The 16,706-nt window shown below is 52.4% G+C and overlaps 1 protein-coding gene and 1 pseudogene across 3 annotated transcripts in view; one reads left to right on the top strand and one right to left on the bottom strand.

The window, feature by feature from the left end:
* The window catches only part of DGCR2 (DiGeorge syndrome critical region gene 2), an 84,353-nt gene that overhangs the window by 16,774 nt on the left and 50,873 nt on the right, over positions 1-16,706 (bottom strand). For 2 of the 3 annotated variants that reach the window (XM_030815879.1, XM_030815881.1), the window contains 4 exons: positions 14,056-14,181; positions 10,852-11,062; positions 9,210-9,286; positions 3,014-3,190 (listed from right to left, as the gene is read on the bottom strand). In XM_030815879.1, coding sequence (XP_030671739.1) covers positions 3,014-3,190; positions 9,210-9,286; positions 10,852-11,062; positions 14,056-14,181 — 591 coding nt within the window. Of the gene's footprint in view, positions 1-3,013; positions 3,191-9,209; positions 9,287-10,851; positions 11,063-14,055; positions 14,182-16,132; positions 16,239-16,706 lie in introns of all 3 variants that reach the window. The other variant, XM_030815880.1, reaches the window with a different exon arrangement.
* LOC105740040 lies at positions 278-2,574 on the top strand (annotated as a pseudogene).

The following is a 16,706-nucleotide window of genomic DNA, read 5'->3' as shown; positions in this document are numbered from 1 at the left end:
AGTAAAACTGAAATACTGTAATTGGTGAGTCTGTGTAAATGGTGTATGAAAGGAAGTTCCTTGTATTATTCTGGCTTTTCCATAAGCTTGAAATTATACCTAAATTAACAAGTTACAGAAGTCTCCCTCGCCTGGCCCAGATGGTCCTATAAGGTGGTTCTATCAAATAAAGACAAGTTTATCTCCAACTTGGACAAATGGATTTAGAGAACAGTAAAATAAAATGTTTGCCAACTCATTTTAGAAAACTAATATAGTGTAATACAGAAATGAGTCAATGTAGTCCCAGCTACTTGGGAGGCTGAAGCAGGGGGCTCACTTGAGCCTAGGAGTTCAAGACTGTACTGTGCTATGATCGTGCCTGTGATTAGCCACTGCATTCTTGCCTGGGCAACATAGTGATACCACACCTTAAAAAAAAAAAAAAAAAAAAAAAAAAAAAAGAGTCAAGGAGAGCATATAAAAAAATGTAACAGGCCAACCTCACTTCTTAAAAGAGTTTCAGGCCAGGCACGGTGGCTCACACCTATAATCCCAGCACTTTGGGAGGCTGAGGCAGGTGGATCACTTGAGGTCAGGAGTTCAAGACCAGACTGACCAATATGGTGAAATGCCATCTCTACTAAAAATATAAAAATTAGCCGGGCGTGGTGGCACATGTCTGTAATCCCAGCTACTCAGGAGGCTGAGACAAGAGAATTGCCTGAACCCACGAGGCAGAGGTTACAGTGAGCTGAGATCACGTCACTGCACTCCAGCCGGGGCGACAGGGCAAGACTCTGTCTCAAAAAACAACAAAATGTTTCAAAAATTCTAAATATCAGCAAACCACATCCATCAATATAATATATATACATATATATATACGTATATACGTATATACGTATATACACGTATATACACGTGTATACATATATACGTATATACACGTATATACACGTATATACGTATATATATATACACCATGAGGATGGTTTAACATCAGAAAATCCATTTATATAAAATAATGACTTAACAGATTGAAGAAAAACTACATAACCCCAATAAAATCCACTAAAAGCATTTAATAAAAATCAATACACTTTTGTAACACAGATACTCCCAGCAACCTAGGAACAGGTACTTCTTTGACTTCATACAGGTACATTCTAAAATCCTATAGAAGGCATTCTGTAGAATGTTAATGCACTAAAATAGCATTCTAAGTTGAGAAGACAAGAATGCTCACTACCACCATTTCTAATCAACACTGTCCTGGAGACTGTAGCAAGAAGAGTTGACTGGGCAACATAGTGAAACCACATCTCTAATAAATGTAAATAAATTAAGAAATGTCAAAGATTTAGAAGAAGAAACAAACCCATCTAAATAGAAAATCTATGAAAATCCACAAACTAAGAGAACCAATAAAGGAGTTCAGAAAACATATCCTAAAATTCACACAGAAAAGGGTCAAAAATAGGCAATAGGCAAAAACAAAGCAGAGGAAGTCGTAACACCAGCAGTCAAGATTTATCATGAAGCTCTCTCTGTTGCCAGCTACCTGGGAGGAGCTACCGCCCTGTCCGCGCATCTGCAACGGATGGTCGCGAGGAATCATCGGGCCTGATCAAGAGGAATAAGCAGACCCACAGCACTGAGCCTGAGAACTTAAAGGCTGTAGCTCCTTCCACTACAACGAGCTGATTCACCACAGGACTGCGGGTGTGGAGCCGGCAGCCGATGACAAAGGTGTGGTGGTGGTCATGGAGTGGAGATCCGGCCAGCAGAAGCCAGCCACCTCCTATGAGGGGACCACCGTCGGCTGGATGCAGTGGCTCACACCTGTAATCCCACCACTTTGGGAGGGTGAGGTGGGCGGATCACGAGGTCAGGAGATTGAGACCTGGCTAACACGGTGAAACCCCGCCTCTACTAAAAATACAAAAAATTAGCCAGATGTGGTGGCGGGCGCCTGTAGTCCCAGCTACTCAGGAAGCTGAGGCAGGAGAATCGCTTCAACCCGGGAGGCGGAGCTTGCAGTGAGCAGAGATCACGCCACTGCCCTCCAGCCTAGGCAACAGAGCGAGACTCCGTCTCAAAAAAAAAGAGGGGCCAGGCGCGGTGGCTCACGCTTGTAATCCCAGCACTTTGGGAGGCCGAGGCGGGCGGATCACGAGGTCAGGAGATCGAGACTACGGTGAAACCCCGTCTCTACTAAAAATACAAAAAATTAGCTGGGCGTGGTGGTGGGCGCCTGTAGTCCCAGCTACTCGGAGAGGCTGAGGCAGGAGAATGGCGTGAACCCCAGGGGGCGGAGCTTGCAGTGAGCCGAGATTGCACCACTGCACTCCAGCCTGGGCGACAGAGCAAGACTCCGTCTCAAAAAAAAAAAAAAAAAAAAAAGGACCACCGTCAACAAGAACACCTGCACCATGGCACCATGCTCGGCAACATCACACACAGGATCCGCAAGAACAAAGCCTCTCCCCAACCTGGGCACAGCTGCCATCCCAGAGCCAGCGCCATCCTGCGAAGCCAGAAGCCTGTGATGGTGAAGAGGAAGGGGACCTGCCCCACCAAGAGCTCCTGAGACCCCTGCCCCCCAAAAGCAATAGAGTTAGCTGGCTTTAAAAAAAAAAAAAAGAAACACACCATAGACTGGCAAGGTAAACAGAAGCACAGAGAAGGATGGCAGAAATGGGGGTGGGGAGGTGACCAATGGACTCAGATGCTTCAGAGATGCCAAGTCCTTGGGTCCTCATTCCCATTTAGTCCCTTAACAACACTGCAACAGGGAGGACAGGGATGATTGTCTCTTCCGTGGGAAAAGAACAGCGGGCTCTAAGATGCTGACCAGCTGCCCTGGTCACAGAGCTGCAAATGGGCCCCAAGAACAAGGTGTGAGCTGGTGAGGGGCGTCCACCGCAACATGACAAATCAGGTTCTGCCTCTGAAACCTTGAACTCAGGGTCCAACAAAGTGACACAAGGGCCCAGACATTCCCCAAGAATGCCAGCTCAAGGGGGCTTACTTCTTTTACACAGAAATGAAGACTTCTCGTAGCAGCTCTCAGCGTGCCAGCTGTGGAGGTCGTGGTGCCGCAGGGTGGGGAAATGGAAGCACTGAAGCTGGGCACAGAACACGTTGTCGTTCTCAGACATGGCCGAGGCAAAGATGGGGTCTGGGGGCAGGAACACCTCTGAAGAGCCTGTTGGGGAGATAAAAGGTGGGGCTGGACAACATCACATCAGAGGACAAGCTGTGCAGTCCTCAAGGGGACCATGGCGTCAGACAGGATCATCAACCACAGGGCCTGGACCGCCAAGTGCTGGTGGTCACTGTGGCCGGGTGTTCACTCGGGACTCCCCAACCTCCTGGGAGTCACCCCAGGTGCTGGGCCTAGCAGGAGTCACTCCTTGGAGCCTGCAAGCACACAAGCCACAAACCCTGGGTAGCAGTAAGTGCCAGCCTGAGCACCAGAAGAGGGTGCTGGATCACGGTTAGTGGGCGGCATTTACAGTTAGAGCAACAGCGTGAATAAGGAAGTAATGGACTGTGGCACACTGGATTAAAATGCAAACAGGGGAATGGGCAAGGGAAACAGGCAGGGAAGTTCTCCCTTAGGACAGAACACTCAGATAAACAGAAGACTTACAAAGTCCACCCAACACCCATGAGGAAGGCACCGTCAGGCAGCATCGGCACTGGCCGGCACTGCCACCAGCTGGCTGCAGGGAACACTTAGGAAGCACTGGCTCCCGGGGACCTCTCTCAGCTCAAGGGAAACTGTCATCCACTCAGCTCCTGCCTGTCTAAGCCAGGCACAAGGCAGTCAGAAACCATGTACCCTCGCCGCAGACAGCGTGAGGGTTGGGGACTGCTAACCTCCAAGCTCTCTTTTGCAAGGTTCCAGGTGGGCTCTGGCCACACCCAGGGCATGGCACAGCCAGCCCTAGGCCCCACTCTCTCCCCTGCACAGCCCTTCCAGTCTGGGCTGCCAAGATTCCTTGAGGCTTACCCGACCAGGACTACTGGAAACACAAAGCAACCTTCCCAAGAAGCAGAATAATGAAGGCACACCTGGCGCTCTCCCGCTCCTAAGACAGCAGCAGTGCAGCTCACCCCATTTATAAGCCTCCAGCATTCTCACCTGCATCTTTTGGAGCTCTCTACACCCAGCACTAAACATGGGGCTCTGCCTCAAAACTGCCAGTGAGTCTGGAGGCAGGCCTATGCTGTGGGCCTGTGGACACGTGGTGCCCTGCCATGGGCAGGAGGACAGCTCTCAGGAAGCTCTGAGACCTGAAAGACCTGTGCAGGGCCAGCAGGCAGCCACAGCAACAGCTGCGCCCCCTTCCCAGGAACATACAGGCCCAGCATCTCGCCTGCCTCATCTATATCTACCAGACCCGCAGCAGGGCAGGAAAGGGGCCCACTGTCTGGAGTCACCTCCCCATACCACCTGGAGGGCTGGTCTCCACTGCTGAGTGGGTGCCACCACCATCATGCTGTGCACCACCCCACCTTTCCTCCAGGCCCCCGAGCCCCTGCACACCCTCCTCATCTCCCATAGATGCCCTCTCACCTAAGTAGAGCCCCTCCCCTTTTAAACACTGTTTTCTTCACTAGTTGCCTTCTTGTCCCATGGGAAGAAAACCAAACAGGTTCCTTCCCATCTTTAACAAATAAAAAATCTTCAGCGCTGAAGCTAGTTGCCAGCCAAGAGCTCCTGCCCACAACTACAGTACGTGACGGCAGACTGAGACCAAGGCCACAAATGACCTCTCTGGACAGAGTCCTGGGACCCAGCATTTGCCCCCCAAAGCTGCCTGGACTGGGGCACAGCAAGTCAGAGTGGGTCAGGCAACCAGCAAAACAGGGTTCGTGCGGGACTCTAGGCCAGGGCCCAGAGAGCCACACAGTGCTCCCTCCTGACAGCAAGCTGCATGGGCACCTGTGTAGCGCCCCTGCCCAGGGAGGCTGCTGGTGGCTCTGCATCCAGGTGCTGACTGGGGGCTGGTCACGTGGGGACTGCATGCCTACCCGAGGTGCAGCCTGGCAGAGCGGGCAGGTGTTCATCTTTGGAGCGTCCCTGGAAGAGCTCACAGTGGCAGCCACGAACGAGGCAGCCTGTGAGGCTGGAGAAGAGGCTGGGGAGTGGTAGGTGATGAGGGTAGTGAGGGAAAGGGCTGCTGGCCTTGATGGAACTGTGATTTCTATGAGAAACGAGAGCTGTGAACAAGGGAGCAGAGGTGAAAAGGACCCCCAGCAGCTGTGTGAGGAGGGGTGGGGCTGGGGCCAGGAGACTAGACAGAGGCCACGAGCACAATCGGGTGAAGGATGATTGGGTGTTAGATCCAGGTGGGGGCTGCAAGACTGGTGCCAGGTGATGAGATCCTGGACATATTCCAAAGGTGTGAGAGGAGCCTGGAGGTTTCCCGATACTGCACTGGGGATGATTCCTGCAGATTTTTCTCCAGGGCCTCCCACTTCCTCCTGGACGCCCCCTTACCTCAAACATCCCGCTCTTCCTGAAGGACCCTCATCCTAGAGAAAGGCCCTGTCAGCAGAGCCGCCCTGGCTACCAGAGTGACTGGGAGCAGTTCCCCGTGCAGAGCCCTCCTCCCAAGCCTCCCTCCAAGACACTCCTCCTCACCCCCTGCCACCCCAGCAGATCCAGTCCTCACCTCCACAGGGTGGCAGCAAGTTTCCAGGCGCCCCTCCCATATGTCCACACATGAGGTGTGCGCAAGACTCTGACAGGAGCCTTGGGCTGGACCGTCACCAGCCACCGGAGGACACCCTGTTCCCGAGACTGATACACGAGGGCATCTGAACCTGATTACCTCTGCCACCACATCTTCTCCCACATGTGCGAGCAACCACTACCACCTCCATGTCTGCCGCTGCTCGCCGAGCCTGGAGAACCCTCCCCGGCCCCCAAGTCCCCCATTGTTCCTGTGGTAGGGAGACCTTCACTCACTTTTCTGAGCCCTCAAAGAACCTCCCCTTCCTGTCTCGCCACCTCCGCAGCCACAGAATGAGCCTGCACTCGGACCCACCAGGGGCTGTCCAGATGCTCCCGAATGCCCCACCACGGTGGCAGCTGCCCCACTCAGGGGCTGTTTCCCCTCCAAGAACTGTGGCCTGACCCCAACTGACCCCATCCTAGACCAATGGTCAGCTCACCCAGAGGGCAGGGTCTCTACAATGCACCTTCCAGTGGCTGCTAGGCCAGCCTGGCCCCTCCCTCACTGCTGACTGAGGCTTCTAAACGCTAGGTCCCACAGGCTGGCCCAGGACCACAGCCCTGACTGCTGGCCTCAGGGGGCAGCACCCTACAATCCCTCGGGTACAGCACCAAAGAAGAAGACGGAGACCATGAAGGACTGGTCACAAGATTTTGGGGGAGAAAAGAAGGCTTCTACTAAGTCACACACCTCCTGACCTCAGCCAATCTGCAATGTGTGTGCTGAGACACCATGGGGGACAAATGAGGGCCAGGCACTGAGTCATCTTAAATGAGCAAGTGACACAACATGTGGACACATGAAACACACACTGTTTTCACTTTCATATTTTAAGGTAAATATCAAGTATTACTCACCAGACAGAAGCCACACTGCTGCTGCTGAAGGGAAGGCCCTGGGAGCAGCACGTGGGGCGGTGTGGATGATTCTCCCTAGACAAGGATCTGTATTTTTTCAACCTTTCTGTACAAATGTTACAGAAATCCTGGCCTCATGTCTTCTGGCAGCAGCAGCCGCAGTTCTGTCTCCAGGGTACACCATGACCTGGTGCTGTCAAACCTACAGGGTCTTGGCCCCTGGGTGGGGCTCACAGGCTGGTGTAGGCCTGGGGGAGTGGCTGGAGAGCGCTCCACCAAGGCGCACAGGAGCCCTGCGGAAACGAGCTCCCAACTTCAAATGTGTGTGCAGGGTGCCGACACATGGGCGTAGTAAGCGTCTATGTACCATGGTATCACTCACACCCCAATCCAGAACATATTATACAACACAGAAAAGATGGACAACATGTAGATGAAAGAAACATTTTTCAACATCTTAATGTGAGGCCTTCCCACCATCATTAGCTAATATTCTCAGGTATAATATTTTCTCAAGGAAGGGTTCAGAATGAATAACAAACGACTTACATCCACTTCCCATGGTTTTTTGGGTATTTTTTGGGGGGCCAACCCCTCAGACCCCAATGAGCCCTCTGCTTTGCACCACGTCCCCAGGCAGGAGAAGGGATGGGCTAGACGTGCTCTTGCTAGCTTGTTTTATACCCAGTACTGTCTTCACCCTGCAGCTTGCTTTTGGTACAGGAATTTTTAAAACGATGCCACTATGGAGAGGGGAGTGCGTGCACCTGAGCCACCTCGGCGCTGACCGCACCCTGCTGCTTGGCTCCTCTCTGCCCTACCACCCTGGGAGCCCCTCCCCTGCAGACTCCAGGATACTGGCTCCTAAAACCACACAACCACAGTCCTACTGCTGCACCTAAGAAAATGAATCTTCCACAAGTCCCCACTCATTTCCTGAATTGTCCTGTGGAAGTTTTTTATAAGCCTCCCAACCTAGGACGCCATCAAGGTTCATGTGTCACATTTGGTTTTGTTTCTTTAATCTCTTTAAGCCCAGAACCACTCATGATGTTGAGCTGCATCAAGGGCCAGTTATCCTGCAGCAGAAGAATTATTGTTACTATTTGTTTTGTGACCACTATTTAAATCCACTAACAGAGTTCCCGAATCCATTTAACTGGGCACAAGCAGGCAGCGGCACATAGTCACCTCCGTGGAGCTCTGGGATGCTGTGGGGCCCCTTGCACGTTGAGCCACACAAATAGGGAGCTCTATGCCAGCCGCAGCTGCCAGCACCAACACACGTGTTCAATCTTTTTCTAAATTTTAGGTTCGCTCTCCTGCCTGATGCTCCAATGGAGTCACTGAGCTGCACTTGGCCATTAAAGCCCACCCAGGACCCTTGCCATTCTCACACCAAGCATGGGGCCCCCAGTCCCCAACTCTGAATGTGCTGTCATCCCACTCAGAATCATGTCTTCCCTTCAACCACCAGTGTCAAGAGGACAAGCTACCAGGAGAATTATGCTCTATGAGGCAAACTTTGACTCTGGGGCCTGGAAACCCAGAAGCCATTGATTAGTCAATAGCAATCTCAACAATGCACTCATAAAGCCGGGGAATGCAAATGTGGCTGGGGCTCTCAGGAGGGCACTGGTGGTCATGAGAACAGGGTGGCACCTGTCCTGAGCAGGAGCAAGACAGCAGGTGTGGCCCCAGTCTGCTGGGCTCTGCAGCCCCCACCTCTGCTCCTGTCCTGTCCCAGCAGCCAGGTATGGCCCCGCCTCTGTGGGGCCCTCTTTTCTCCAGGGAAGCCAGCCACCCAGGCCTTGACACTTTTCAACCCTGTCCCCAGGCCCATCACTCCTCATTTGTCCTTAGAGATACTTAAGACATCAACAGCAGGACAGGGATATGTTTATGAAAAGAACCCAAATCCTAGCTCAAGCCACAGGCACAAAGTACAGCCCAACAGACAGGCAAGGGGCAGGGTGAGGGAGTGTGGCCCTGGCGGCAGCTGGAGAAGGCACTGCTCGACTATGTCCAGGAGGAGCTCGCCAGTGCCAGGGCAATGGGACAGGAAGGACAAGCCAAGTCCAAGCCCAGGGAATGTAAAGGAAACAGCAGCCATGTTTCCTTTACATCGTCTTGGTATTTCCAAGCAGCTTGGCATAAAATCTTTGCACACACATGCACACACGCACACTCATTCTCTCTCTCTCTCTAAGTCTATCTGCCTGATAGTTTCCTTCAGGTCTGGATTCTACGTCTGACCTTCTTTGTCCTGGCAAGCTTGTCCTCCCCTCCAGTCTGCCAGGGGCACACTCTGCATGCTCATTTTTACACTCCAAGGTCCTTAACTTCAAAAGGAGGCGGGGGACAATCTAGAAAGCTGGCCAAAGTGAGATGCAACAGTGGGTTCCAGAGACAGCCACAGCCCAATGATGCAGGGCCTGACCTGCAGGCTGCACTGGCCCCATGACTGCAGCCCTCCCTGCAACTAGGGCTCACCCTCTCTATGTCCCCTGCACAGCACCCCTACAGGCCAGGCAACACTGGGTGAGAGGGAGGAGGGGAAGCCCCGAATCAGGGTGACTCTGCCCAGCTTCACACACTCCCACACACCAGAAGGGCTCACCTTTGAATGCCACCTCCCAGCGACCTTCCAAGGAGCGGTTCCGGCCGGTGATAACATACTGATAGCCAACCCACAACCTGCAGGGCACAGAGACAGAGACAGAGATCTCAGCGGCAGGAGGGATGCAGCCATCAATGACTGTGTTGTTTTTTGTTTCTGAGATGGAGTCTCGCTCTGTCACCAGGCTGGAGTGCAGTGGTGCGATCTTGGCTTACTGCAACTTGACTTCCTGGTTCAAGCAATTCTCCTGCCTCAGCCTCCCAAGTAGATGGGATTACAGGCACACACCACCACACCCAGCTAATTTTTTTTTTTTTTTTTAGTAGAGATGGGGTTTCACCATATTGGCCAGGATGGTCTCAATCTCCTGACCTCGTGACCCATCCGCCTCGGCTTCCCAAAGTGCTGGGACTGTTTTTTAATAGCTATACTGACCTCCAAAACACCGAGCTTCTAACATGAGACACTCATGTTAGAATGCATTAAAATTCAAAATAAGAAAGTTCACAGGGCAGGAAAAGTTTTATCTCAGGGAACTCTTGCCAAGACCGTTTCTATGAGCTAAACCGGTAAAGCTTTCACAATTTAAGCAAGAACAATCTTATTCTTGGTAGACATGAAACCCCATGAATACAACTCTGTGACTGTGCTAAAACCACAGAACAGGGCACTCCACAGAGGTGAGTTTCATGGCATGTGAACTGCATCTCAATAAAGACATAAGCCCCTGCAAATATCCACTACCACGGAGGCTGAAAACACCTGCATGGCTTCCCGCTCAGAGCCAGCCCACCTCAGGCCTGCAGCCTGCTCCTGAGCACGCAGGCCTAGCACTGAAGGGACCTTGCACTGGGATCTGCTGACCACCATAAGCTCCTGCCTAGTCCGTGCCCCTTGGCCCAGCTTTCCAGCCCCAAGCCTGGAGATGCCCATCAGCAGGTCTCCCCACATGGCAGGAGCCCAGGGATGGCACACTCTGCCCTTGGCCTATGCTGTGCAACCACAAGGCTGTCCTCAGAGATGGGGCTGCCCTGCCCTCTGGGCTATGCCCTCTTGCATCTCCACTGGACTCACAGGCCTGTCCTCATGGGGTCAGTACAACAACCTGTGAGCTAAGAGTTAGTTTCCTCCCTTTGTAGCTGCAGAAGGAAAAACAACTCCATCTTGTGATTTGCCAAACTCTCACAGGGCATAACTGTGGAGTCAAAACCCAGCTTGGATCGTGAAGCAAAGGCCCCCTTGCTTTTTCGGGGGGAACCCCCACCTACTGCACACCCCTCGCACCAGGCCCACGAAGCCCCACACCAAGCAGCTCTCCCCACACAAGCCAGCACCCCCAGCCCCCTGCCTGCCCTCAGCAACTGCAGTTGTACACAGAGAGGGGGACCAAAGAAAGGGGCTGCCCCACAGTCCCACAAAGTAGCAGCAGAGTCCAGCCTGCCCCTGCTCCCAGGACCCTCCACCTATCTCGATGCACACTCCTACCCATGGATCTCCTGGGCTTCCAGTGGGTGAGGCTGGTCTTCCCAACCTGTTGTCTGCCAGCTGTGCCCCAGGAGTTTACTGAGTGGTCAGAAGCCATGTGCTCAGTAGTCATCAGACTCTGACTCCAGGCCCCTCAGGTCCCCAATCCAGGACTCACTTGCGCTGGTCCTTCCAACCAAAGCTCCGCTCAGGCTGGTCCCATTCCTGGGCCAGGACAAAGCGCAGCTCCTGGTCGGTGGAGAAGGTGGCGAGAGAGCCATTCAGGCGCTGGCAGGTCTGCGCGGCATCCCAGTAGTTCTCCCCGCTCAGGTAGACCCTGTAGCAGCTGGCCGTGCCTTCGTAGTGGTGCCACCCTGTCGGGCACTTCCCTAGGAAACATAAAGGACAGAAGGGGAGTTGTCCCCCAAGTTAGGATCCAGCTCCAAAATGGAAATTATATGTGCTCCATCAGGGACAGGCACATCTTGTAAATCACCCTAGAGAAGTGGGGAAACTGAGGCTCAAGAGGACAAGCTCTACTTCTGAAACCACATTGCAGAAATGCTCAAGTTTCTCTAAAACACAGATTCAATGATACAAGTACATTTGGTGACTCCTCTCATTTCTATAAGATCTTTTAATTTATTCACTAGTCAAGAACGGCTGCTGAATTAAGTCTTGTAAAGCGGATTTCATTCTCTGGGTTAACAACACAGCACAACTCCCATGCTCCCACTTTGGGCCCTGCTTCCAATGCCCAGCTCTCCTGGCCTCTGCTGCCAGCTAGCCCACTCCCCTCTCTCCCTTTTCTACTTACATGAGCATTTGCAGTGGGGGCTGGCCAACCCTCCACTAAAACAGCAGCTCAAAGGGTAACAGCTGGGAGAGCCATGACACTGTGTGACCCGCCCCTGCCTCCCACAGGCGAAAAAAATAAGGTGTGGGCAATGCCACAGCTGGCAAAGCTGAGGAGCCAGCCAGCACTTGCGTACCAATGAGTCTGGCCAGCGTCTTCTCACTTCCTCCACCCATCACTTCCGACTCCTACACCCACACACCAGAATGCCTGGTAATTTACAGCTCACCTTAGGTAACACCAGTGACCTGTTTTATAGAATCTTTAACCTTCAAATGTTGGGTACCTCATATTAGTACACTGGAGAAGAGTGACAATTTTTAGCAAAGCCAGTTGTAAAATTAAAAACGCCCTTTTTAAAGTGCATCTATGTCTTGTGGCACTAGTAAAACTTCTAGAGACGTATCCCCATGTATTATTATGTAAGCATGTGTGTGTGTGACTTCTTCACAAAGACATATAGATTACAGAAAAAGTGGGCACCCCTGGCCCCTAAGCATGGCCACAGCTGGACAGCACGATCTGCTCACCGTGAAGGGTATACCTGAGTGTGCAAGGAAGCTCTTTAGGTGCAGACAAGGAATCAGAGGGCTGGCAACAGTGGCTCACGCCTGTAATTCCAGCATTTTGGGAGGCCGAGGTGGGCAGACTGCTTGAGCTCAGGAGCTTGAGACCAGCCTGGGCAACATGGCGAAACCCCCTATCTACCGAAAATACAAAAAATTAGCCAGGTGTGGTGGGGCACACCTGTAGTCCCAGCTACTCGGGAGGCTGAGGTTGGAGGATCACTTGAGCTCAAAAGGCAGACTGCCTGCAGTGAGCCAAAAGTGCGCCACTGCACTCTAGCCTGGGTGACAGAGTGAGACCCTGTCTCAAAAACAAACAACAAAACAACAATAAAAAACCCCAAGGCATCAGCTCTCGAGAAGGTGTGTTGCACATTCATTGCGTGTTTCCTGGGTGCCACACCAATGCGTGCAGCCTGACCACATGCCCCACAGTGGCTCTGCACCGTCTCCATGGAGAGGTGAGGACACCGAGGCAGGCAGAGGCCAGGCCCCTATCTCAGGCAAGGTGAGAGGAAGCCCTGTAGGGAGGGAAGCTGGCTGAGGCATGGAGGGAAGGAGACATCCCAGGATGGGAGCCAGCTGGCTGGGGCATGGAGGGAGGAAGCGCTTCTATGCACTGACTCATCTTCTTTATGTTCTGAACTTGGTGGAGTCGCTTACTACCCAGGCAGAAGTGCTGCCTGTTCAAAACTGAACAGACAGGCAAGGGGAAGGAAGAACACGGAGCTGAGCATCAGGACCCCCTGGGGCTGCACTGTGAACTGCCCCTTCCCTAAAGGTGGCCTCTCAGCCTCAGTGTCTTCACACACCAAGCCTGTGCACCACGCTTCCACTGTGGGGACCCCTTCGGGCTGTGGGCACAGGCCGGGGACAAAGTGCATCACCAGGACATGTCCAGCCCTGCTCCAGCTGCACTGACATGCGTGACCACCTGGAAACACCTGGCCCCACTCTGGCCACCCAGGGTTGGTGGGGGTTCTGCCAGAAGCAGACCTGGTCACCTCTGAGGTGCTCCCCAGTGCTGAGAGTCTGGGGGCTGAGGAGTAACACAAGCAGACAGGCCCAAGGCAGGGCAGCAGGCCCAGCCAGTATCAGTCCTGCCTGGCCCACAGCCGCTGCTCGGCGTACCTGGGCACCTCATGCCTGACAGCGTCTGCTCAGGGCCATTTCAGCGGTGGTTTTTCCTCCCCTCAACCTTCGTTGATGATCTTACGCCCCTTTAAAATTTCAGTGTCATAGGTAATTTATTAAATAACTAATCACCTTAAAAAATTTTCTTAAAATGCCCGGGCACAGTGGCTCATGCCTGTAATCCCAACACTTTGGGAGGCTGAGGTGGGTGGATCACCTCAGGTCAGGAGTTCGAGATCAGCCTGGTCAACATGGTGAAATCCGGTCTCTACTAAAAATACAAAAATTAGCCGGGCGTGATGGCACGTGCCTGTAATCCCAGCTACTCGGGAGGCTGAGACAGGAGAATCACTTAACCTGGAAGGCAGAGGTTTCAGTAAGCTGAGATTGCACCACTGCACTCCAGCCTGGGTGACAGGCGTGAGACTCCATCTCTAAATAAATAAATAAATAAATAAGGAGTCAAGCCTTCCCATTCTATCACTGTACCTAAACTCAGAGCTGGTTTCTCCATTTATAAAAGGGAATAATACAACTTTGGAATTTCCAAGGGCCAGTGCCTTCTGGCCCTGAAAAGCAGTCACTTTGTGAGAACAAGCAGCCTGGCTTCAGAGCCGGCTGACTTTCCAGGGCCTTGAGTCACATACCACCACTCCAGAGCTGGGTGACTGCGGGTGGGTCATCATGCAGCCTCATTCATTCTCCTCACTGGTCTCCAAGGGCTGCTTTGAGAAACCCCTCACGCAGCACAGTAGTGCTGCAGAGGCAGGGGTTGTGTCAGGCTTGCACTCCCCAGTGTCCCAGTAAGGGCAGGTCTGCAACTTACTGCTGAAGCGAACGGGCTGTGCCACGTTCACCGCGTGGAAGTGCGTAGGGTCGCCTCCTCTGGCCCGCCCCTGCCGTGGATCCACAGCCTCCTTCCCATGGTGAGGACGTGCCTCCCCGGTCACTTCTGAAAGCAAAAGATGTGTGCTGTGAGTCCTGTCTGTGCAGTCGCAGCCTCCCTGGCCAGCATGGTTCAGCCTACTCAGGGCTGCAAGGCCGGAGTGGGGGCCTGTAGCACAGAGTCCGGCAATGCAGGCTTTCTTTAGAGCTCTATGAAACACTGCTGCTCGCATCAAATGGGTCCCGTGTGCTTCTTATTAAAATTATGCCTTGGCAGTTTTTGTTTTTTAAGTTACTACTGTGAAATGGAGGCCCTCTTCATTGCATTTTCTAACAGGTCATTGCTAGCATAGCAAACGGTCCTGCAGAAATTAAAATCCCTCAGCAGCTCCAGCCCCGTGGGGATGGCCCATGAAAGAATTCTCTCCAGAGCCCAGGCTGCCCCTGCCCCTTCCTTGAGGGCCTTCTCTCCCAGTATGAAGGAGACCACGTGTGCAACCTTCCTCTGCAGCCCTTGTCCTGGGGCCTGAGCTGCCTGTCTGTCCTCCTGCCTGCTGGTCCCCCATGGCTGTGAAGGCCTCCAGGCCAGGACCTCAGTATGTTCCTGCCTGGCTCTTTGGTGCTTGGCACAGGCCCTGGCGTGCAGCAGGTCTTGGTGCATGGCTAGAAGGTGTGAACAGGCAGCTGAAGATGAGGAAATAACTATAGTTTTATGCAGCATGATCTAATAGTAATTTGCACACCAGTCCTTCCACCCACACACACTCTCTTTTGTCCTCCAATCCCCTTGTGAAAAAGGAGAACCACGCTCCTCCTGTCTCACAAGGTGAGGGGCAGACTCAGAGAAGGGGAGTGACTTACCCAAGGCCATGATGCAGGGGAGAGGGCCCTCATGGGCCCGCCCACCTCCCACTGTGTCTGTACAGGTGTACCTTGATGTGTCATGAAGGGCATCAGGTACAAGGTCAGGTCAAATGGGAAACAAACTTGGTCTGCAAGGCTGCACACAGACAGACGCCTGCCAGCAAGTGCACTGTGGCTGCAGATGGCTGAGTGGGGTCTCGGCTCCCAAAAGGAGGTCACAGGGAGGGTTAGGCCTCCTGCAAAGCCACCTTCCCTGAACCTGAGCCGGCAGTCAGCCCCACCTGACAAGCCCCTCTCCAGCAGGTTGGTTCTGCTAGTGTCATAGACTTTGCAATGGTTTTTATTTAATAAAAAATCCACATGCTTTTTTTCTCATGATAAAGTAACAAACATTCAATGTGAAATGCTTGAAAAATACAAAAGTTTGAAAAGACAATAAACAACAAAGGCCGTACTGAACTATGTGAGCATCTGCCCCCTCACCAAGTCTCTTTTCTACACAAATCTTTACGAATACTGGGTCACATCAGACCCTCCATTTCACGACTTGCTTTGTAAGCTTAAGACTATAAACAACTTTCTATATTTTTTAATGGGCTTAGGAACATGACTTTTGATGGCTGCATAGTATTCCACGAATGGATTTCTTTCGTTCCCATAATCTCTATGGTTTGAGGTTAGGCTGTTTGCATTTTTTTCATTATTCTACAAAAGGCTGCCTTAAACACCTTGTACACAAGTCTGTATGTAGTCCTATTTCTGAGACTCAGGATACTCACTCAGTACTCAATAAGCATAGTTCCATAGCTCCTGTCAGGCATGTGATGGGGATGGGTTGCTATTCAACTGGGAATCACTAAAATACAAAATATGCTACCTGTGTCCGAGATACCTTCAACACAAAGTGAAGACCTCAAAGGGAGAAGCATCTTCAAGGCTTGTGTTTTTTGGTAGAGGTGCCTTTGGGGTACTTTACCACCCCAAAATACAACCTAAGGACCTCAGTGTGGGACAGTAACTGGCACCACGACAGGCCTGATGCTGTAAACACGCAGTACTGGGGGACCATCAGCTCTTTAGGACTGGTCCCATGTCCTGTGCCATGCTACCTGCAGCACCCGACACTGGGTAGGAGACCCGACGCACAGACTCACTGGTAGCTCTGATGCAGGGATGCAGCCACTGGGATGGGGCATCAGCACTTGGTGGAGAAGGGAAGAGCCACCTGAGCTTCTGAGGAGCTGGGCCTGAGACTGGAAGCTGAGAAAGAACAGAGGGGCTTCCTGGCAGATGGAGCAGCTTTGGCAAAGGGCAAAGGCAGACATATCTGGGACAAACCTGAGGCCAGGCCTGGGTGTGGCTGGAGAATGTCACTGAACTTAAATTCAACATCTCCCTCTGCTCAAATGGGCAAGACCTGTGGCTCCCGTTTGTATCCTGGCCTTTTCCCCAAGCCAAGCACAGCACCTGGTAAAATTGCTCACAGAAAGACAAGATGAATTGAGGGCAAAGGAAAGGGAAGAGAAAGAAGAGGTAACAGAGGGAGAGTGCAGCCAGGTCACATGGGCGCCAAAGACCACGTCGTTGCATATTGACTGAGTGAAGCCATCTGCCCCCTGGTGGGAGACCAGGTGAAATATTTCCGAAACATAACCAGAAAGCCAAATGGTGATAAAGGACACTACTCTGCTGAGCAGGCTTCTCTGGGTTCAGGTGGCAATTGTGAGC

The sequence above is a fragment of the Nomascus leucogenys genome, chromosome 7b (assembly GCF_006542625.1).
Source record: "Nomascus leucogenys isolate Asia chromosome 7b, Asia_NLE_v1, whole genome shotgun sequence".
Classification (NCBI taxonomy): Eukaryota; Metazoa; Chordata; class Mammalia; order Primates; family Hylobatidae; genus Nomascus; species Nomascus leucogenys.
Note: the sequence above shows the minus strand (reverse complement) of the source record. Positions and strands in the feature narration are given on the sequence as shown.